Genomic DNA, 23,281 nt, shown 5'->3' with positions numbered 1-23,281 from the left:
CACCCACCTAAAAGCCATATATCCTGATTCCTCTAGACTATGCTGGAGGTCCTGTAGACAGGAGCGCTCATTCCATCATTCTTGGTGGTCTTGCCCCAAGATAGGAGATTCTGGTAGACAATTCACAATCTAATTTATAGAGTCACCTCACTACAACTTCCCCCCTGTCCTGGCTATGCTCTCCTACACAGACCTGTACCTAATATTGACAAATATACAATAATGCTCGTGGGCCATATACTTAATGCCACCAAATGCGCAATAGCAGCTACCTAGAAAACAATTTGAACCCCCTGCGCTGCCTGAAGTGATCAATAGAATCTGTCAGACTTACCGCTGTGAACATATCACAAGCATCATTAACGAAAACCCTGGCTTACCTCTTACGGAACAGACCAACCAGGACCCTTTTAATGCTAACACTTACGTTATTGAATCAGTTACAAACCACATACTGAGGACTTATCAATCACCAAGATGCCAGGCCGGGCTCCGGCCCCCCTTCCTCTTTATCCATTGCTAACACCCTTTACTTTTCTCCTTCCCCTTCCACCTTTTTTCCCTTCCTCTCTTATGTTACTAAGAAACCCCCTCCTCCCTTTCGTGTCCCCCTTTTCTCTCTTTACCTCTACCTTCATTGTTGTTGGGGGGTTTTTCATAACGATGTTCTCAATAATTTTTTTTATTGACTAATTGTTCTTTGAAAGCTTATCTGTATACTGTTAAAATTTTGAAAAACTCCCTAATAAAATATGTTTAAAAAAAAGAAGAAGAAAATAATAATGGATAGTGCATGGTCTAAAAAATTGTTGAAAGAAGGGCTGTCAAGGCACATCGGTGCTTTAGGTTGGTGAACATTGGTGAAGTATATCTGAATCATTGACTTTGATATGGTATTTTAGCAAAGATGAGTAGAAAAGCAGCAAATTGGGTAGAAATTTGAAAAGTACACTCAAATGCACTTTTTCCAATAGTAATATAACAATAAAATGCGTAAACTATACTGAAACATTCCGACCTTCACCCTCTAGATGGGGCCTAGGTGAAAACTTATGTCAGAGTATAAGAATCGTTTATAGCTTTATCTTTGCTCGACTTCCCTCATTAGATCAACATACTGTTTATTTAAAGATTTTACTGATTGTTCGACCCATATTTTAATATTAACAAATAGAAGTAATGGGGAAGCTTGATGTGTTTCATTGAAGGCATTTCAGCTTAAAATATTTAGTTAGATACTTTCCCTTGAATTAGATGCTTTCCCTTGTAAATTTCTCATAAAACATAATTATAGAGCACAATCAACTGAGCCATAAAGATCTCACTTACTTATAACATGAACATAAATACAATTGGTGAAATTGAGATGGAAATTAACTAATTTCAGTTGACAGAAAACTGAGTAGCAACCCACAGTGCCAGGCAGCAGCTGCAAAAGCAAAGCAAAAATGTAGGGATGGAAAAAAGTGCATCATGTAAATATAATATCATCTTTAAGTAACTAGCTAGACCACATCTTAAAAATGGGGTACAGTTTTGGGTACCTTATACTCTGACAGCAATATGCTGCCAGAGTCAACTTTATATAGGGTCTTGAATTAGGCGCTTAGTGATGTCACTGACCGCCAACAGCATCGGGAAGGAGCGCGTCCCATTGCCTGGCCATGGGTGCGCATGCGCACTGTGACCTGCCGGCTGAAAAAAGGAAGTAGCCTGGGCTTGCATCTCGTTGCTAGTTAACGAGACACAGCGATCAGAGCAGCAAAAAGGCGTGCCTCTATGCAAGGGAGCAGGTGAGCGGGGACGGTGCATGACACTACAGAAAATAAGAAGGAGCAGAGGAATAGGGGTGCCTTGATCTACCCTATCACATACTTACCAACTTTTTTAAGTTGTTGTCCGGTAGACTCTCTGTAGCAGGTGGGCGTGCGGGGGGCGGGGCGCCGAAATCACGTCATTTTGACCCCGCAACGTAATGACGCAAATCGCGTCATTTGACAGCAGGGGGGCTGGGCTAAACGCCGCGATTCCCGGTGAATCGCGGCGTTTGGGATCTAATTCTGCCCACTTCACTAGGAAGTGGGGCACTTCCTAGTGAAGTGGGCAGAATTCGGGAGATTGCCACACTCGCCCGGGAGTCCGGGAGACTCTCGCAAAATGCGGGAGTCTCCCGGACATTCCGGGAGAGTTGGCAAGTATGCCCTATCATGGCTCCTACAGAAGCAGGCAATGAAGCTTAATATGCATTGCCACTGTCTTCTTTTTCAAGGACAGTTGGTAGCCAGCATAAAAGTAACCCTTTAGCAGAAAGCTGCAGTATTGTTGCAAACATGTTAAAAAAAAACCAGTAGTTCTTGCAGTCTGCTATTGTATTGAACATGGAAAGGGAGATAAGATCTCAGACTTTCCAAACTTAATTACTACATTGTCTTAATAAAAACACCAGCTCACAAGTGGATAGGCTAGGTTTTATTTGTTCGTTGCTTTTTATTATTATTTTATATTTATTTCCCCCCTAGAAGGTTGCGGAAAAGTTATTAAGCATTTTTTCAAATATTCTTAATATCAATTTGGGACAGAAAGGTTGGAGCTCCATACAGTTCATATAAACTTCATGCATCCTTCTTTTAAATTTGCTATTGAACAGCATCTTAACAATTAGCTTTGTAGATCAGAGATGATCAGCCAGTTTAGGAAATGGGTTTTTACTACTGAATGATTGTAGCCTATGTGCAAATTTTAAATGTTGAAACTTCAACTTACTTCACCTCCTTTCTCTTCCTAGTCAGATCAATTTCAATTCCTGAATCCGAACTGGGGTATTTTAAACAATGGACCAAATGCAACAATTTGAAGCATTTCAAAGAGTTTCCCGTCGCTATCAATTATGGTATGTAACCGGTTTCTTTGACATAATCAGTAGTTGGGATGTATGAAGGGCAGATAAATCAGCGATACATTGTGTTAAGGTCAGGTAAGATAGACTAGCGAAAAACTGTTGACCATACTCACCAATACTTGGGAGCCTTTTTTTTTTCCACTAAATGTGCCGAGATCATGTCCTCAATCTAAGGGAAACCTGGACTGTTTTGTAGAAAACAAGAATGTCTACTACTAATTTCTTCTCCTTTCCCCAAAGGCAAACTCCTTTTTTACGCTGTTCTCATTGTGTAACTTTACAAGTATACTGTACACAGTGTAGATAGTGCTCTAAGGCCAGGAGTTATTGTAGACACTGTTAAGTAGGTCACAGTTAATACATGTTTTTCTTATATTTAGCACAGAGATGTCACGGACTATTCGAAGAACCTAAACCTCTGCATCAAGTTCAGGTTAGTGTCTCTTTGGTCATTAAGGAGAGTAAAGCAAAAAAAAATGCAGAAACTTTGCACCTCGGCAAACCCATGTTGCATTGGAGGGGGAGGTAAATTTAAAATGTGGGGACAGCTTTATAGTTGAGTTAGGGCATGTCCTAGATCAACTTTAAATTTCAGTGTAAAAATAAAGGGCCTGATTCATGTTAAAGTTAAGTAAAAAATTGAGTAAGTTTTCTCCTGGACAAAACCATGTTACAATGCAAGGGGTGCAAATTAGTTTTCTATTTTGCACATTAGTTAAATACTGTCTGTTTTTTCATGTAGCACACAAATACTTGATAGTTTATTTGAACACTGAAATTTAAAGTTGATATTTGTGTGCTACATGAAAAAACAGTCAGTATTTAACTTATGTGCAAAATAGAAAACTAATTTGCACCCCTTGCATTGTAACATGGTTTTGTCCAGGAGACTACTTACTCAATTTTTTACTTAACTTTCCTTAATGAATCAAGCCCAGAGTTATCAAGTGTTTGTGTACTACATGACAAAAACGTCAGCATTTACTTTAGGTGTAAAATAGCAAACTAATTTGCACCCCTTGCATTGTTACATGGTTTTGTCCAGGATCAAATTTACTCCTTTTTTCACCTTACTCTCCTTAATGACTCAGGCTCTTAATCTGTTTGTTTAGTATCTCTGTGTATCACTGATTATCTTACTTCTTGCCCTTTGTTTAGAACAATATAATGGCCATGTAAAGCTGGGTACACACTACAGAAATTTCAACCAACTTTTTATGCCGAGCGATTTTACATGCGATGGATGGTCCGATCGCTCAGTCCATGGACTGCATACACACTAGCCTTGTTTAGGACGATAAAGAGAAGAGCGGACGTCCCTTTAGCGACTTTTTACAGCCATGTTGTCGTGAGCAATGACTGTTATTTCGTACTCACTGTTGTGGATCGGTCAGAAGTTTATACACACTACACAACGGAAACGAGATTGGAACGAAAATATTAAACGGTACGACCAACCAAATGAGGCGACAATCGTCCATTTGGGCAGACTTTTCGACCATCGTGTCACTACACACACTGACCCGACTTTTGAACGAGCGGTCGTATGTCGGCTGATTTAGCCGATTATTGGATGAAAACTGTGTAGTGTGTACCCAGCTTAAGTATACATTACATGCAATGTTTATACCCTGTAGTTTTAGGTAAAAGCCTGAGGGATGGGGACCGTAAATATTATTTTTGCCATGAAAAATGGCACAATGGGAGACATTGATATTGATAACACTTCTTCTACCACTTATACTATTTCTATATATATATATTATACCCCCTAATATAATGATCACGTCAGTTTAAAAACCCACCCCTCCCCATATTTGTGCAAAATTTAATGGCATTGGGGGATCTTTTATTGTTGAGACTCATAAATGAGCCTTAAGATGGAACATTTTTCATTTATGTGTATATGCTATGCAGACATTTGGAGGTAACACATGAAGCACAGTGTGTAAACTTTCATACCATTTTCTAAACTTGCGAGTAACTACAACGGGGAAGTTGGCCACGAAAGACTTTCCTTTGTCACATGCTCTTCTCTCCCGTCTCTGCTATAGGATATATTTACCTCTTGGCATCTTGTGGCTAAATCTTCCAGTACCACTGACCACCGTTATGATGTTAAAATCCTCTATACAGCAAGACTAGAGATCAGAAAGAATCAAACCGAGTATATTATACAGGAAATCATCACAGCGTGAGATCTTTTTATTTCTATCTGCTTTCACAGTGATCATATTGTTCCCACATATATATATATATATATATATATATATATATCATAGTTGTGGTCATATTGTCTTGTCAAGCGATAAGATTTAATATTATCCAAGAAGTTTGTCTAGGAACATGGTTGAAGATGAGGGAAAATCTTCAAAACTGTCCTGCGAAATATTCACTTTCTAACGCGTTCTGTCGGCAAAATTCCACAACCCAACCACACCACATGACAGAATGAATTGACCATTCAATCCATACACTATAAATTCTGGAAATGTGAATTAGCAAATAAAGGGGAGGTTGGCATTCGCTGAATGGCAGAGCAAAAACAGGAAGGGTAGATGGTATTGCCAGAGCTTTCTACCTCTCCAAAATGCTCTGTTGCACCACAAATTTTAAATTGACAGTGCTTTGACAAAGTGTGTATCTGCACAGTTTAGCATATGGATTTGCATTTTACCGAATATTTTAGTCTATGAATGGAGCAAGGATGATGGTCAATGCTGTGTGGTGTGGCATTATTGGGGTAGGAGTGTGAAAACATAAGCCCAAATTGTGTCAGCAAAACATGCACAGTTTTGCAAATTTTGCTTATCCCCAGACGAGAGAAGTTTACTGCTTCTAAATGGCTTCACTAATAGGCTTTGTTCCCTCTAACCTGTTCACTCTGGAAACATGAGAAAAAAACAGTAAAACACGTGGTCCTGAAGGCTGGCATTGAGAATCCACTGCAAACTGGAAAGTTTTCTAGTTCAACTTTTGCACTATTAGTGGCCGATTCACTCTGATGCAAGCCCAAAGGGAATTGTCTTTGGAATTAAATGGGAAAAAATTATAAAGCCAGTGCAACTACTCACATTAAGCACTGAATATCTGACACCCTTAGCCGCTAGCCAATCACAAGCAGCCAGCATTGGAAGAAGCTTGTGATTTGCTGAATAGCTAATTGGACTCTTGGCAGATTACAGTCATACTGCAGTGGGCGCTTGTAGCAAGCAGTTTCGCTGGTGATTACAAATCAGAAATATTTCCCACTAAATTACAAACACAGAAGAATTTCCCATTGAATAACAATAACGGATCAAGATTGTATTTTAATTAAAGAGGATCTGGGGCGTGTTTTATTCAAGTAGACTTTGAAATATGTTTGTTTTATGGACTTATTTATATCCTTTTTTATACACTGTTGGTCTAATTGGCAGGGGTCTTAGGAACCTGATCAATTATACTGGGACCACTGTGGTGGAAAATGTACTACTCCAGGGGGTAAATGTATTAAGCATCAGTTTCTGCAAGTCGCCGGATATCGGCAACTTTGAAGGGGAAATTTAAAGTTTTGCCTTTGCTGCTTTAAATTTCCCCTGGAAAGTTTCCGATATCCGGCAACTTGCAGAAACCAATGCTAAATACATTTACCCGTGTTTTTCGCTTCGTCCTATATAGTAAGGGAGTTACAACTGACAATAACCCCAGTATCACCAGCTAAATCTCAAAGTATTGTTGGCTATTATCTGCAAAGCATTGCTCATGCATTTGGGGGGTGTTATTTGTCAAATATCGAGGAAATGACATTAACAAAAAAATATTTATTAATTGATTCACTAATTAATTTTTTTCTGTACTCATTTGTTTATAATAATTAGAGACCCATTTTTTATAGGGTAGGGGAAAAATGTACTGTAATATACAATAATTTATTATTATATCCACTGCTATACATTTTTTTTTATGTATAGAAGCTTTTTTATTAAAAAAAAATCTTTTGTTTAACTGTTATTTTTGTTCTTATAGCAGTATAACTGAAAGCTCTGTCTGGCTCGGCCTTCTCCCTTATTTGGCCCAAATCACACCATAGAGAAGAGAATAAATTAATACTCTTAACCTCGTTCTATTTATGCAGATTATATAATCTCAGTGCAGAATCCTGGTCCCCAGAATTCCAAAGCAAAAGAAAACTTCAAAGACTATATTGGCAGAACTTTGTAGCTCTAGAAAACAGTCTGTTCCACCGGGACACTTGATTTATATGAAATTTCACTGCAACTCTGCTCAGCTCTAATACTGTTCCTCTCCCTTGTTTTCATTTAGGCCAACTGATACCATCCTACGAGAGCTGAAGTACAGACCTTGTCCAGGTACAGTAAAATGACTTTTATGGTAGTAGCAAATAGGCTGAGCAGGCCAGAGTATATTCAGCTAAGTGAAATGCAGCCTATTTAAGAAATGTCAAAAGTCTTTTCAGTGTAACAATTGAAATTGTTCAGCATTGACGGAATTTTTAAACATCGATTGTGAAAAATCAATGGGGTAAAACTAGGGATGTTCAATGACCCCCATGTTTTGGTTTTGGATCTGTATTAACTTCGTGTTTTGGTTTTGGTAAAACCGCCCTCACGTGTTTTGATTTTAGTTTTGGTTTTTGATCTGCATTTTAAAAAAAAAAAAAAATGCTGAAAAAATGTTAAAATCAAAAAATGTCGCTCTTTGTTTGGTCCTACATTATTTTTAACCTCAATAACATTAATTTACAGTCATTTCCAATCAATTTTTGACAAGTGGCAAGAACCCTGCTACCCCTCCTATTTCTGTGTGAGCAATGGCACTGGAGACTGGAGAGTGACAAGAACACTGCTACCCCTGTTTCTGTGTGAGCAATGGCACTGGAGACTGGAGAGTGACAAGAACACTGCTACCCCTGTTTCTGTGTGAGCAAAGGCGCTGGATCTGCTGGGGAGGGAGGTACTTATGGAATCGAAAACACGCAAGATCCGAAGACGCAACAATGATGTTTTGCCTCAATTCAGATTCGAGGAAGCGGGAAAGTACAGAGCCGTCTCGTCTCAGTACTCGGATCTGCGATGTTCGGGTGGGCTCGGATTTCGGAAAACCGAGCCCAACCATCTCTATGTAATACAAGGGAAAACCAGCATCAGAGAGAATGAAGAAGGACTAGCTGCCAAACCCATACATGTAGGTCCCCCTGTCAGAGTTCACACAAATATACAATCCCCTTTTCTCACTATCCTGGGACACCAGGCAGGGGTGTCCAACATCTCTCTTTCTTGGCATCAAACACTTGATGATTCTGGTTAGCTCCTCATCTCGGTTTGGTCAGCTTTAAGGTGGATCATCTGGAAAATTTCATATTGCTGTATGCTGACACCTGTAGCTTGGGGGCCCAAAGGAGTCCTTGGCTATTATATTTGAATTTATGAGTTCTCTGGGTTATGTGTCAACTCAGGGGAATCCGATGTTATACTGCTTGATGTGGCCTCAATGCTCATCCTCAAAATGCTTGTTCAAATTGTAATACTTGGAGTTATACTGTCCCTTAAGTTGTCGAGGTATATTGATGAAAATACTCACTTTATTACTTTTTTTATTAATCTGCTAAGACATTGCTCTCCACTACCTTGTACTTACTGTGAAACTGATTTGATTAACATAGACAATTACCTACGTACTTTTTTGCTTAAAACCCTCTGTGGGATGATTCTGAAGATAATTTGGTGGTCGGCATTGGGTCATGAAACTTTAATTTCGATCTGTGGATGGTTCTTTCCTAACACATGTATGGACTCTCTCACTGGCTAGTTGGTTCTCCATGACATGTTTGGTAGTTTATCACTGGGCACTTGGTGCCCTTCAGTAACCGTGCAATGTCCTTGGAGGTGGTTCCTTGGAGTGATTGGTGTGAGTGGGTTCTCTACTTGGCTGTCAGTTCCCTTATTGATGATCTTGAAGGCCTGGCCCAGAAGCTGGAAGTGTACTGCGCTGTCCCCTAACACTTACAGTGCCATATGTACATTTCTGGTCCTCAGTGGAAATAAATACACTCACAGACTGACTTTTTCAGGAAAAATCATAGACTGAACATATGCAGTTCAAATATTTAACATTGTTTGATTAGTTATTGGCTGAAATCCTTGCAAAGCTATCAGCCATACAAAGTGTCCAATACATGCTATGTACCTAACAATTGATATGGCTTTCTCTCTCCGTGGGAAAGAGAGGTTGGAACCCTTTTCAAAGAGGACATAGATAATATATTTGAAGCTCTCCTCATGATCTGCAATAGCACTCGGGGACTAAAAAAAATTGAGCCGCATAGTAAGGTAAGCCATGCCTTGGGTACTGTGTTAGAATTCATTTGAACACTGACTGAAATTTACACTTTGCTGGAAGTGCGGATTATGGTTGCCTTGATGCGGACCAACATATATAGGTGTCAGTGCAGTGGCGGAACTACTATTGGAGCAGCAGGTGGGGTGCACCAGCATCCATGGGGATAATGGGGCCTGCTGCACAGGGAACTAGTGAGCTGTGGGTCCCTGTTCCCTCCTCCCTGCTACCCTGCACCGGGGCTCACAGCTCGCTAATTCCGCCTCTGTGTCAGAGTGTACCTTCACTGCAGGATATTGGGCAGCATGGTGGTTCAGTGGTTAGCACTTCTGCCTTACAGCACTGGGGTCATGAGTTCGATTCCCGACCATGGCCTTATCTGTGTGGAGTTTGTATGTTCTCCCTGTGTTTGCGTGGGTTTCCTCCGGATGCACCGGTTTCCTCCCACACTCCAAAAACATACTGGTAGGTTAGTTGGCTGCTATCAAATTTGACCCTAGTCTCTCTGTCTCTGTGTGTGTATGTTAAGGAATTTAGACTGTAAGCCCCAATGGGGCAGGGACTGATGTGAGTGAGTTCTCTGTACAGCGCTGCGGAATTAGTGGCGCTATATAAATAACTGATGATGATGATGTGATCTTGTAAGTTAAAGCTAACCCAAATGGTAATGGGGAACCAAAGGGCACGCTACTTTTATTTGTTTTATCTATAGTTATTTTATAACAGCAAGGCTGTTTTATATATATATATATATGTATATTTGTTTACATTTCACTTGTAAAACATTGTCCAGACAAATTAAGTGTCGGCTTTGGCAAATGTGTTTGGTTTTTGGGTGTTTCTTTTCTTATTTTAATGAACATTGGTAACTAGCGTTTTAATTATTTTCTTCCTAGATTGTCTGAGAGCCTTCACATTCAAGACTGAGAATGATTTGTTACTTTTGGGAATAGAAAATGCGGTAGAAAGGACATTATATTTGGCATGTGAGTATATGTTTAGGCTTCGAGTGGAACTAAGCCCAAAACTTGGAAACTCCATATTCTCGCTGTTCATAAGAGTTCAGTTACTGCCATGATGATAGGTTCAAGGGAAGTCAAAACTGTCCTCCAAATATAAAAAGAAGAGATAAGAGTGGTCGCTTACTACTAAAAAAGTATATATGGAAACTTTGGTTATTAAAAATAAATCACATCATTTTAGTCACTCTGTGGAATTATTAGTTGCTGAATATTTTAATTTCATCATTTAAACCTGAACAGATACTTTTCAATCAGGGACAGCTGGATATTATTAAAATAAAAATTGTATTTAAAGGTCTTTTAAATATTGCAAGAAACATACAATTAACTTGGGCACCAACTCTCTACCTCACACTGTCCAAAATATGATAAAGCTGAGACACAAAGCTAATATAAATTACCAGTTGAAAATTATGTTAACTCCCATTCATCTTATCCAGCAGAAGTATTAGCAGAAAATGAATAATACTTTGTATCTAACACCACTTGATAAATGTCACTTAGTACATAAGTTTGGTGCAAATTCTATTGTGTGACACCACAATCTATTGTTGTATAAATACCTCGATTTGATGGGGACATACAGGAATTTGTGGATTATGAATTTTGGTCTGAAAAGCAGGCTGCATGGTTGCAAAAAACATGCAACAAGTAGATTTCACACTTTTATGTGACAACACAGTGTTGCAAAGAATCTAATACGCTTTTCAATCATAAGTATGTATTACCCAGTATTGTCTTATTAATGCTTGTTCCCAATTGTAAAGCGCTACGGAATTTGCTGGCACTGTATAAATAAATGTTGATGATGATGATGATAAGTCACTCATTATTGTCGATTAAACCCTTTGGCAAAACCTCAGTCTGTAGACAGGGGTACTTGATGTGTATACGGTGTGGTTTTGGGAAAGAAGGTGACACTACCAGTAGTGTGAATCACCATTGTCACCTTCCCATAAGTCCATCACCATTACCAATAAGCCATACACCTTGTAAAAGTTGGACCTATTTGGAGGTATGCTACAAAGGCCTAATAATTCTTATACCAGAGCTATTCTAGCAATTGAAGAAGGATACACTTGTCCATTTGTACGTGTGAGACAGTTAAGGGAAAGTGTTAATTTTTTGAATATACACTGTGAATGCTAAAACAAGCAAAGTAGAACCATAGCTGGGAGGGAGAACAATTAAATATACTGAAAAGACCACAAACATTTACCTACATATTAGTTTGTGTTTTGTGTTTCATCCTCTCCAAGAGAGTGTGGTGTTCCGAGCTGTTGGAAATTCCGGTGGACCTTTATATTGTGAGGTGTATTGGAGAACCCTATAGTCACTGCCACAGCAACTGATACAATGGACTCAGCGCTGGGATATCTTATCATTTAGCAACACGCAGATCAGGGGCACAGGTTAGAAAAGCTGACGCCAGAGGCACAAGCGTACAACCGTTGTTTCAAAACTAGCAAAGCTCAGCTCTGCACAAGGACAAAGGCAACACTAACCTGACAGACAGAGGAAGAGACCATGTCATACTGTGAAGGTTAGGAATGGATAGGAGCAAATCCAAACACCAAGAGATACACATTGGGAAGGAAGGGTTATTACACAATGTATCATTTTTTAGACATTATTACCATATCTCATATTCTACTATAGACATTATGTACCCTGTATAAAAGGGCTTGGCATGATACTTAGGGCCTGAGTCATTAAGGAAAGTAAGATACAAAAAAGGAGTAAATGCTTTCTGGGACACACCATGTTACAATGCAAGGGGTGTAAATTAGTTTATTATTTTGCTCATAAGTTAAATACTGGCTGATTTTTTAATCTAGCACACAAATACTTGATAGCTTTATATTTACACTGAAATTTTAAGTTGATCTAGGACATGCCCTACCCTAACTATCAATCTGACCCACATACGGGCCCCCGTGTCCCCCGGGCTCCCCCCCCCCAACAGCAACACAGACTTATCTGGGGCCCGCTGGTCTCCGCTACTCTGTCTTCAGCCTGGCTGTCACCGTGACAGCCAGGCACCAGGATGCGATCGCAGGGGTGGAGGATTCATTCCCCCTGCGATCATGTGATCTGCCTGTGACAGCCACTGGGATACTTTAGCAGTTATTTAAATAAAACAATAAAAAACTTTTTGAAATAAAGGCATCAGAGTTAAGGTCAGAGGGTCACTTAGGGATTGGAGAGTCTGAACGAGACCTTTGTCCCGACCCTACCCTAACTCCCCACCCCTACCAGGTCAGTAATCAGAAATAATGTACCTGTGCTGTAACTAGAGGACATTTGCAACCGATAAAGTATTTATTTCTGTAGAATATTGCAGGGATTTGTTATGTGAATATATATTTAAGGTAGACTTATTTTTATTGCCATTTATAATAATCAATAAACTCCCACTGTGTCAATATAATTTATGACCATATTTTGATTATTCCTTTCTGTCTTGCAGCTAGAACAGGAAAAGTAACACAATCTGTAGTTGACAAATTTAAGGAACAGGCCGTCTGCTTTGAAACAAAATATAATTACTTCATACCTGGCAGCATAAGGATAGCTGATCATGGTGAGTGAAACTGCATTGTTCATTAGCAGCACTAATTACAATAAAAATTTAATAGCAGCTGAAAATGAATGGGCAGAAATGTTTTACATTGATATAAGTGCATTAGTATGGGGGAGGAGGAGTTGTTGCAAATGCTACTTATGTTATGCAAATGTTCCACCAATAAGCTCCACCCCTTTTTCAGAATACACCATGCCTCGATCTTGTGACACCTAGTGGGAGAGGAGGAAATTGCAATTTACTGTGCACCCCGCAATTTAGGTCTAGTTCTCTGCTGAGTGCCATAATTGTGAGACAATTATTTCTCAAAGTGGTTTCACAAATATCTCTAATTACTTGTTGGAGAAAATAAAATGGGTAAAATAGTAGCAAAGTATTATAAAAGTAGTATAGGCAAAAATGAATATTGCACCCATTAGCCAAATTATAATGGGAAATTCCAAGCCTCTGATATTTTTACAAATGCATATTATATTTCTTTACATAATCTATTTAAATTAAAAATATATCTACTTTAATAAGCTGCCAAAAAAAATTAATTAGGAATTGTCCGATAAAATATATATATTTGTAAAGCACTGCGGAGAATACTGGCACTGTATAAATAAACGTTAACAATAAAGTTTATAATATAAAATAAACTTGAATGCAAACGTTATACTAAGAAACTAACACATAGCATTAAGTGTGCAGAATGTTCATTATTAGCAGCCGCAGCTATTTATTAAGTGCGCTTTTCTAGCAAATGATGACAGTTCTAAGATGAGCTTCAGGGTTATTCCCACACGTCTCCAAAACTGTGACTCAAAGTAATAAACAGCCATGAAAGAATAACAGGTGCGCTGCATGAACAGTATTCGTAAACTTTTTGCTTACGCGCTTTTCTTTAACATTTTCTCAACAAGTAAAGGGTGACTTCGGGGGTAAGTACCTGAGATCACTAAACACAAATATTAAAGTATATTTCTTATAAACAAGAAAGAGAGGTTTCAATTAACAAGAAGTTTAGTGCATTGATAATAAAGACATTTTTTCTCTATATGATCAAACCCAAATATTATTCTTCATGATGATGTATCTTATAGAGGTGGTAGTGGTGATGGTGACCTGAAGCTTGCAGCAGGGGAACTTGGTGGAGGTGACATTTTGGAGATGGCATCTGGCATCAGTAGGATCTTCAACAATGGACGCTCTACTATTTCCATTGATTCCCAGTTGTGTTGGGTATAGTAGTGTAAGACGGCTGTTGTCATCTGTCAAATACTTACAAGTGGCATAAACTATCTACGCGTTTGTATGAGCATGACCGAATAGTCCTGAGACATCACGATTCGGTTATCATCGATGGTCAGCTGTTTCAGGCTCCTGATGTCAGCTATAATCCTTTCTTTGACTCTAAAATCAAGAAATCGGACTATATTTGGGCACAGTCTGGTGGCATTCCTCTCCCTTTTCTGGCCCCAAGCGATGGGCTCTTTCTATTTGAGGGGTATCCCTCTCGTCTTAAATTCAAGCCTAGTATTAAGATCTGATTCAAGAAGGAAAACAACCCTTGACCTCTGATTTGCACTGGTTTTCCTATAAACTGGAGACTGTTTCTTCTGTTTCAATCCTCAAGGTCATCTAACTTTTCATTGAGCTGTATTTGTTTTATTGGGTTTTCAGACCTGTTTTGTAAATATTGTTTTCAGCGTCACTAATACGCAGTTCTAACCGTGTTAACATTTTTATTAAGGCAGAGTCAAGGAATGATGTGCCTCAAATTTTTTTTATCAACAATCAGTAAGATATTCAATATATCCTTTTCTGTTTCTGTACCTGGAACAGAATTTTCTTGTAATAAAGAAAGGTTACTGCCGCACTCTGAATTATCGTGTTGTGGAGGTGACAGAGGGGGGTTCAATTTTCAAGTACCAGATTAATTTTTACCCATCTTAGTCTGTTCTGACCTGCTAACAGGACATAAATGTACACAATGTGTTAAAACAATTATAAATGCAATATTGTACAGAAAAAGGCGTTAATCACAGTTACAGAATGTCAATTAAGAATAGAATCTATATACATAATAACACCAACGTAGACTGATCAAATATCTAATTTGCAAAACATTGCAAAAACAACGGTACTAGTGGCATTGTGGAGTAGTTCATGAGTATTCTTACGTTACGTTGTTTTAAAGCCTGGGCACGTAGAAGTAACACAGTGTATTATAACCACAAGGTGTCAGCAGAGATCCGTATAGATAGCTGTTTAATTATATATAATGACTTCTCTCCGTTTATACTAAAAGTAACACTGTAATATCTGCCAGCTGTAATGCATAATTTTATGGCTGTTCTTCTTCAGTTGGACCAGCATGTATAGTAATAATACGACTCTTTGTATTGACTGAATGATGGTAGGAGATCTCAAACTGCTTGTTGAGATGGGGGCCACCTGGTCCTCGGCACTGCAAAAAAGGGTGTTATATGCCCCATAAGAAGAGACAGTGTTTGCTCCCCATTGTGTACGACTGAACTGGGGATTGGTAATTGAGGAAGGCAAGTCAGATTGACTTTGCAGTATTTAAGCAACAGTCTGCACTCACCCTTCCGCTGAAAATGTGTCGACGATAGGAACCAAATACAAATTCAAATCGGTGGTCTTAGAGCTTCAACCTAGGGAGTTCGCCATTGTTTGTGGATGCAAGGCTTTATTTTCAATTTTTCGCTACCAATAAACATTGTCCAATGCGATTATTGTGGTTCCAACACACAAAAGAGATTTAACTGCAAAATATAGCTGGATTTACAGCGAGCCATTATGACGTATAAAAGATGTTATAATAAACAGGAAAGTATAAAATCCGAATACATTACAGTTTCACTAGCGCTTCACCTGGGCCCAGGTCCATGTAGTTTTGCATTCAGGAAGGCAGAGAACAATGGCCCAGGGAAGCTTGTTTATATGCAGTTTCAGTTGATACAAAAAGCACTAATGCTAGTCACAATATATATGCTTTCTGTCTGGGCCCTGTAACCAAAGTAAAACAGACAAAACAAGTTATCCTGGACTTAACAAGACTTTGTCATCGCATTCGCTAAAAGGGTTCCAACATAAAACCAGGAAGTACAAATGTTTGTGCAGTTTCAAAGTGCAGTGACAATGGCAAAGAAGCCTTCCTCTGTTTGTTATAAAATCAATACACAAATGGAAACATAGGTATCAAAATCGTGAGACTCACCAACCAACATGGCACAATTATCAGAGCACAGTCCAGAGTGGTCATAGTTCACAAAGGCAAACTGTTCCCAAGGAGAACACATGACCAGAAAACAAGTCCTCACCTGGACTGCTGCCTTGTGTGCGGTCTCCACTAGTAGGTCTCCCTGCGTTCTCTTTATTCAGACCTTCAGATTTGTGCTTGTTGAGCAAACACCAGCTATCTGCCTTATACTCAGAAAGGAGTTCCTGACCTTAGTTGATATCCAGCATCAGAATTTTCGGACCTTAGTGATCTGTTTCTCTGTCTCTATTACCACTCTAGTGGGATCTAATATTAAGCACCCACACATCTCAAGTGGGGACAACATTCTTCCTAATTCGTGCTACATTTGGATTCCTCGGGAGACTGCTTCTGTAGTCAGGTTCATTTTGGACTGTGGTTTTGATCTTGTTTGATCTACAGTGCTGGAAGTTAGTCTGGAGTCTTTTTACATGTCACAATATATTATATTATTAGTCTTTATGTGGATTGTTTTTATTGTTTTTTTACTGTGCTTTATTTTTATTTTAATAAGAATTTTGTATGTTTATTGTATCTATTTAATTACTGATTAAATGTGTTTATAATTTAGAGACCTATCTTTTTCATTTAGATATTTTGGAATCCTCTATACCTACTTTTTATTTGGATACTTTGCAATCCACAGCGCTGTTCTTAGTATGTTCATGTTTGGCTGTTAACAGGCCCTGATAATTAGCTGCAGTGTTGTTGAATTGTTCATTCAATCGGTGATGTTATTTTTTTTCTTTATCAGGATTTCTAGTTATTATATGGTACTGTTTAGTCCTTACCTTATTAGTGCCGGAGTGTTCCCTTTTTTGGAAAAGGATAGTTATTTTCAAAGGATTGTGCCATTAAGTCTTGAATTACTGTGTTTCAGAAGGTGACACTTGTGCTGACAAGCTGGAGCAGAAAGTCCCCATTAATTTCCGAGAAGTATGTATAAGAGTGTGTCCTTGTGATCTGTGTTCCCATGTAGAGAAGGGTGGAAATGGTGGAAGTGATACTGGCTGAAAAAGATGTTGAAATAAAAATTCACATTTGATTGTTAATATCAAACGTGTGTCGTTGAGCTTTCATTTCAAGCTCTTTTCCATCCATATACTCTTTTAAAGCCCGTTCTTCTTTTCTCTCTTCCGTTTGATATTTGTTCCACACCATCTTCATCCATGTTGATAGTGCAGCAAGTAGTTTATTCCTAATACATGCTTTATTTCTATTCTACAATAATGTATGCAAGTGTAAACATGCATGTAAATAATCTTTTCAATGACAAACGTCTTACGTAGAAGTGTCTATTTCTGACGCAATCTGTTTTATGGACGACTTTTCATTGTGTGCTGTTCATTTTAGTCCATAGGTAATTGGGTCCTCGCAGTTGCAGCCCACAAAAGTACAGAAGTGTCTCTACCTGACATATTACCCACCCATGGCATAACACAAATTGATATTGCAGATGATAACGTGCAGGTGTCACAAACCACTGTACAGTGAGTATAACTCTTTTTTCTGTCCTCAATGTGGTTGCCCAGATTTCCATAATCCCCTCTGTTGTCCAAAACTGGGGCTGACCCCTTCCTTGCTAATCTGCAGATCAGTTCTCTTACCCAAGATGGCTGCAGCTCGCTAGCAGACATATTGTTCAATTTCACAGGAAGACACTGTACACGCGCAGATTATGTATATTAACTGTATGGGGTTAGTGGCTCAGTGGTTAGCACTTCCGCATCACAGCACTGGGGTCATGAGTTCAATTCCCAACCATGGCCTTATCTGTGTGGAGTTTGCATGTTCTCCCATGGTTGCGTGGGTTTCCTCCGGGTGCTCCGGTTTCCTCCAACACTCCAAAAAAACATACTGGTAGGTTAATTGGCTGCTGCAGCGAATATACAGAGTTAGTGGCGCTATATAAATAAATGATGATGATAACTGGGAAGCGGGAAGATTTGGTGGGACAGCAGGGCTAAAAAGTATACTGATTACAAACCATATTTTGTGAGAAATGAGACGATTGATGGTGGGCCCTTTCTTTCTCACAGTGCTCAGTGAATGGCAATGCTCATTGAACTAAACATAGGAATCAATAATTCCTATGTGTAACAAACGCACAGACCTTATGCAGTTTTTTTTACATAGAAAAGAATGCAGACACATTACCTCAGGCTCCCAAGACTCTCCCAGTCCTGTCGACTCCACCTCAAAAACATTGCCAGAATACGTCCTTTTCTTACTAATCATGCTACCAAATGCTACCAAAACTCTTATCCATTCTCTCATCATCTCCCATCTTGACTATTGCAACCTCCTGCTATCTGGCATTCCCGACACCCATATATCCACACTTCAATCCATCCCAAATGCTTCTGCAAGACTGATCTTCCTCTCTCACCGCTCCACATCTGCTGCACCACCTTGCAAATCTCTACACTGGCTCTCTGTATCCTCCAGAATCAAATTAAAATTACTCACCCTTACCTACAAAACCCTCAACAGCACCATCCCTTCATACATCCCTCCCGCCCTCTTAGATCTACCTCTGACCTGCGCTTTGTCTTGTCTCTGGTAACCACCTCTCACTCCCGCCTGCAAGACTTCTCCTGTGCTGCTCCCCACTTATGGAATTCGCTACCACATAAATTCAGGCTTTCACACAGCCTTCAAGTCTTTAGACATTCTCGAAAAACCCATCTCTTTTTAAAGCTTACCTTATCCCCAATACTATTCAACTGTCCCATTCTCCACTCTAAGCCACACTCACTCCTCTTGTTTCAGCTGTACTCTCTTCCACTTAGAATATAAGCTGTCTAATAAGCAGGGTCCTCCATACCCTTTGTTTTCATGTCTGCGTTTATTTTGTCTACCTTGTTTGTCCCTATTTTATGTATGTCCTGATTTGCTTACAGATCTACAACAATAATAATAATAATAATAATAATAATAATAATAATAATACTAATGATACACATACACTAATTTGACTATTTGTGGCTCCTCATCTGTTCCCTAACCAAGCTGAATACATCAAGTGAGTTGCATCCATATCTATTTATTTTCTGCGTGGTTGTCATATATTCTGTATGAGCCATTACGCAGTCCCCACTCCCACCATATTTCTGAACCTCACCCCAGCCCTATGAGGGACAAATCATGGTTGGTGAATATTACAGATGGAAGCTTAGTCATAGAAAAGTAACATGCAAACTATTCAAATCCATTTTTAGCACGGTGCTCCTGTGGGCGTGAAAAACTAAACATAGAAATGCCTAATGCACTCATTAGCCAAACAGTAAAACAAAAATGCATTTGATGCAAATATTCAAAGCAAAGGGCTAAATCAGCACCAGTCCCCAAACATATACATGGACAACACTGCCACAACAAGGTGTCTTTGTAATTGTTTTGTACCTAACTTTAGAAGTGAGAGTTACCATGGTGGCTTAGTAATTCTAAACATTGAGATCAGCAACATTGCTTTATATATATATATATATATATATATATATATATATATATATATATATATTGTATATATTAATGGAGTTGTGTTTCTGTCTCCCTGCAGGGTGACATAGACAGATGGGATCCATGAGTCCATCCCACTATTCTACAGGGTTACACAGTGACACAGCCAGGGTGCAGTGTGACCTAGACTGATGGGTTTATGAGCTGGTCCCGTTATCCTGCACAATAATCCATGACACAGTTAGAAGAGGGCTATAAGTCTGTCCCTCTAGTCTGAAGGGTGACACAGTGACACAGCCAGAAGGGAGTTATGTGTCTGCCTCCGCCCCTGCAGGGTGACCTAGAATAATGGGTGTATGAGCCAGTCCCATCATCCTGAGCAATAGCCCATGACACAGACTGAAGAGCATTATGAGTCCATCCCTCTATCCTGCAGGGTGACCTAGAATAATGGGTGTATGAGCCGGTCCCATCATCCTGCACAATAGTCCATGAGACAGACACAAGAGAGCTATAAGTCCATCCCTCTATCCTGCAGGGTGAAACAGTGACACAGACAGGAGGGAGTTATGTGTCTGTCTCTCCCCCTGCAGGGTGACATAGACTTATGGGTATATGAGCCGGTCCCATCATCCTGCACAATAGTCCATGAGACAGACAAAAGAGAGCTATGAGTCCATCCCTCTATCCTGCAGGGTGACATATACAGATGGGTGTATAAGCCTCTCCATCAATCCTGGAGGGTAACACAGATAGAGGGGAGTCCTGTGTCTGTCTCTACTCCTGCGACGTGACCCAGTGACGCAGACAGATAATAAGGAGAAACAATTAGACAACTCAAACATGAACCAACAATTACGCACACTTTTAATCTGCAAATGTTTGCTTTCAGCCATGGGACAATTCACGAAATGGAGCATATAGAGGTGGAAGAAAATACTGGATATATTATATACAAAGGTAACTCTGGAATTCGCCCTGCATATGTATGAATTACATTAATGTTTCTACGGTGGACTGAAGATGATAAATTATGTTATTTGTGCTATTTGCATGTTTGCATTGATAACAGTTTCATTAGTCCAGGCTTAATTAGGCTGTTTATAGCTCCACATGGACCTTACAATCTTTATCTCTCTCTGTAGATATTGCATGGACCAAAAGAACCTCCATCCACAAAGTGAGCTCCAATTGCATAATGTTCTCTCCTGAGCTTCTCGTTGGCCTCATCTATCTTAATTGTATGTAACCAGCCACTTCCTGTACACTGATTGTACGCCAGAGTGCAATAGACATTGTTATAGTTGTTCTCTATTTCTTGCCGACCAGATTGTTTGCTACTTTTTTATTGTGTGCTCATCCAGTCAGGAGAATAATATGTAACAAAAACACCTACGTAATGTGTCTTGCAGCAAAGTTATCTTTAATTGTAACCAAACCTACATTTTAGTCATTAGAATAAGAAGAGGTGAACATTTTGTGAATTAATTAATTTTTAGAGATAAGTAAATTAAACGTGATTTACCCAAAAGTTCCAAAACAGGCTCAGCACAGGGGTGAGAAGTGAGGAAAGCCTCAACATCGTAGGGTTGATACAATTGCTGTATCAATTATATTGTATGTATTAAATTACCTGTTTCCTGCATCTCTCTCTCTGTTTCCTCTTTGTAGGGATACTTAACTTACTGTTGTATCTACTTACATTTGATCGATTTTATAATATGTCCCCTTTAGTATATCATATGATCTTGGGCCTGATTCATTAAGGATCTTAACTTAAGAAACTTCTTATTTTTGTCTCCTTGACAAAACCATGTTACAATGCATGGGGTGCAAATTAGTATTCTGTTTTGCACATAAGTTAAATACTGACTGTTTTTTCATGTGTATGTATATATATATATATATATATATATATATATATATATATATATATATATGAAACTTCTTGGGACCTTTTCTTTAGCTGCTGGACAGGGCATGACCCCACCAAGTTGGTGGCTCCTCCCACTACAAGGGAGGGGCCCAGGACCCAATACTCTATACCTGCTCCTCCCCCTCTTAAAAAGCGAAACATTTGTGTTTATTTTACACTAAAAAGACACATGCTGTGAAAGGGGAAACTATTGCTCGGAATTAAATTTTTGTTCTGATTTAGTTACTTTTTAGTGTTCCAATCTTCCACTACAGGTCGCTCGGATGTGGCTGTTTCTGTAAATGAAACTAGGAAATTTGTAGAGTATGCAAATTGTCGAAAATACAACAACATTTTTGTATGGAAACATGCATGTAAGTATGAAAATAAAGACCTGGCTACGGGTAATCTAGAGTCAACCTAAAATGGAAATTATTCACTTACGCAGTGGATTTTGCTTCTTATCTCCCTTTTCTGGGCATGCACAAAGTGGATTTGCTTAAGATAAGCAAAAGATGGCAGATAAGAACACTAATGAATCAGGCCCATTGTGCCTCTACCCCATACATGTGAGGCTACTGGTCCATGGGCTAATAAATAATAATAAAAAAAATAAAAAAAAATTAGTCCAAAATTTGAGTAAAAGTGACTTTAGCAAAAAAAGACACATTCTTCAAAAATGCAAATAATTTTGAAATATTTTATATTATTATTATTATTATATAAATTATATTATGTTTAGCTATTTAGAACTATTTTAAGAAAAAAAATAACTACACAAACAAATATTCTGCATAATTAAGTTTAGATTGTGAATACAGCAAAAAAAAAAGGAATAAAATAAATTACATAAAATAATAAAATGTACATATTATTACACATTTTTAAGCATTTTTTTGTATGTAAATTATCTTAGTACTATTTTTATTTGACGTTCATTGCAGAGGTTTTAACTAAGGTAAGATAATCTAACAGTATTTGTATAGAATATGGTGTGGTTTGCAATGCAATGTCAAAATGCATATTGGGAGAGTTTATGTCCCATGCAGACAGATTTGCACTGTGGCAAGGTGCATCAGTATAATTAATATATTATATTTTTTTTATATTTTAGCGCTCAAGTGCACAGACCTGCCGGTTGAAGTTAAAATTCTAGATGTGCAGAAGGTAACATTTTCCATTGATATTTTAGCATAAGAATTGGAGATGCTCGGGTTTCTGAAAACCGATGCCACCCGAACTTAGGGGGAGTAGGCTCGCGAGCCGACTCGTTACTCTCGCGCATCCTCAGACCTGAATCTAAGCAAAACATCATTGTTGCGTTGTCGGATCTCCCGGGTTTTGGATTCCTTAAGTACCTCCCCCCCAGGAGACCCTCCAGTCTCCAGTGATATTGCTCAGTTCCATTGCTCACACAGAAACAGGAGGAGTAGCAGTGTTCTTGTCACCCTCCAGTCTCCAGTGACATTGCTCAGTTCCATTGCTCACACAGAAACAGGAGGGGTAGCAGTGTTCTTGTCACTTGAAAAAAATTGAGAGGAAATGACTAGAAATTAATGTTATTGAGGTTATTAATAATAATGTAGGAACAAAAAAAAGAGCCAAATTATGTGATTTTAGAAATAAAATAGGGATCCAAAACCAAAACACGCGAGGGCGGTTTTACCAAAACCAAAACACGAAGTTAATCCAGATCCAAAACCAAAACCAAAACAAGGGGGTCAGTGAACTTCTCTAATAAGAATTCAAGTGTGTAAGCTTGGAGCTTGCATTTTTTCCACATTGTGGACGG

The 23,281-nt window shown here is 38.9% G+C and overlaps 1 protein-coding gene across 1 annotated transcript in view; it reads left to right on the top strand.

The window, feature by feature from the left end:
- Positions 1-23,281, top strand: part of LOC142102050 (uncharacterized) — a 42,861-nt gene that overhangs the window by 9,276 nt on the left and 10,304 nt on the right. Inside the window, exons 5-16 of the mRNA XM_075186583.1 lie at positions 2,786-2,890; positions 3,280-3,332; positions 4,954-5,093; positions 7,205-7,251; positions 10,135-10,224; positions 12,731-12,844; positions 16,993-17,048; positions 17,466-17,602; positions 20,467-20,534; positions 20,720-20,815; positions 21,765-21,863; positions 22,604-22,656. Coding sequence (XP_075042684.1) covers positions 2,786-2,890; positions 3,280-3,332; positions 4,954-5,093; positions 7,205-7,251; positions 10,135-10,224; positions 12,731-12,844; positions 16,993-17,048; positions 17,466-17,602; positions 20,467-20,534; positions 20,720-20,815; positions 21,765-21,863; positions 22,604-22,656 — 1,058 coding nt within the window. The remainder of the gene's footprint in view (positions 1-2,785; positions 2,891-3,279; positions 3,333-4,953; positions 5,094-7,204; positions 7,252-10,134; positions 10,225-12,730; positions 12,845-16,992; positions 17,049-17,465; positions 17,603-20,466; positions 20,535-20,719; positions 20,816-21,764; positions 21,864-22,603; positions 22,657-23,281) is intronic.

The sequence above is a fragment of the Mixophyes fleayi genome, chromosome 9, assembly GCF_038048845.1.
Source record: "Mixophyes fleayi isolate aMixFle1 chromosome 9, aMixFle1.hap1, whole genome shotgun sequence".
Lineage (NCBI taxonomy): Eukaryota > Metazoa > Chordata > Amphibia > Anura > Limnodynastidae > Mixophyes > Mixophyes fleayi.
This window is presented reverse-complemented; position numbering and strand designations above follow the sequence as displayed.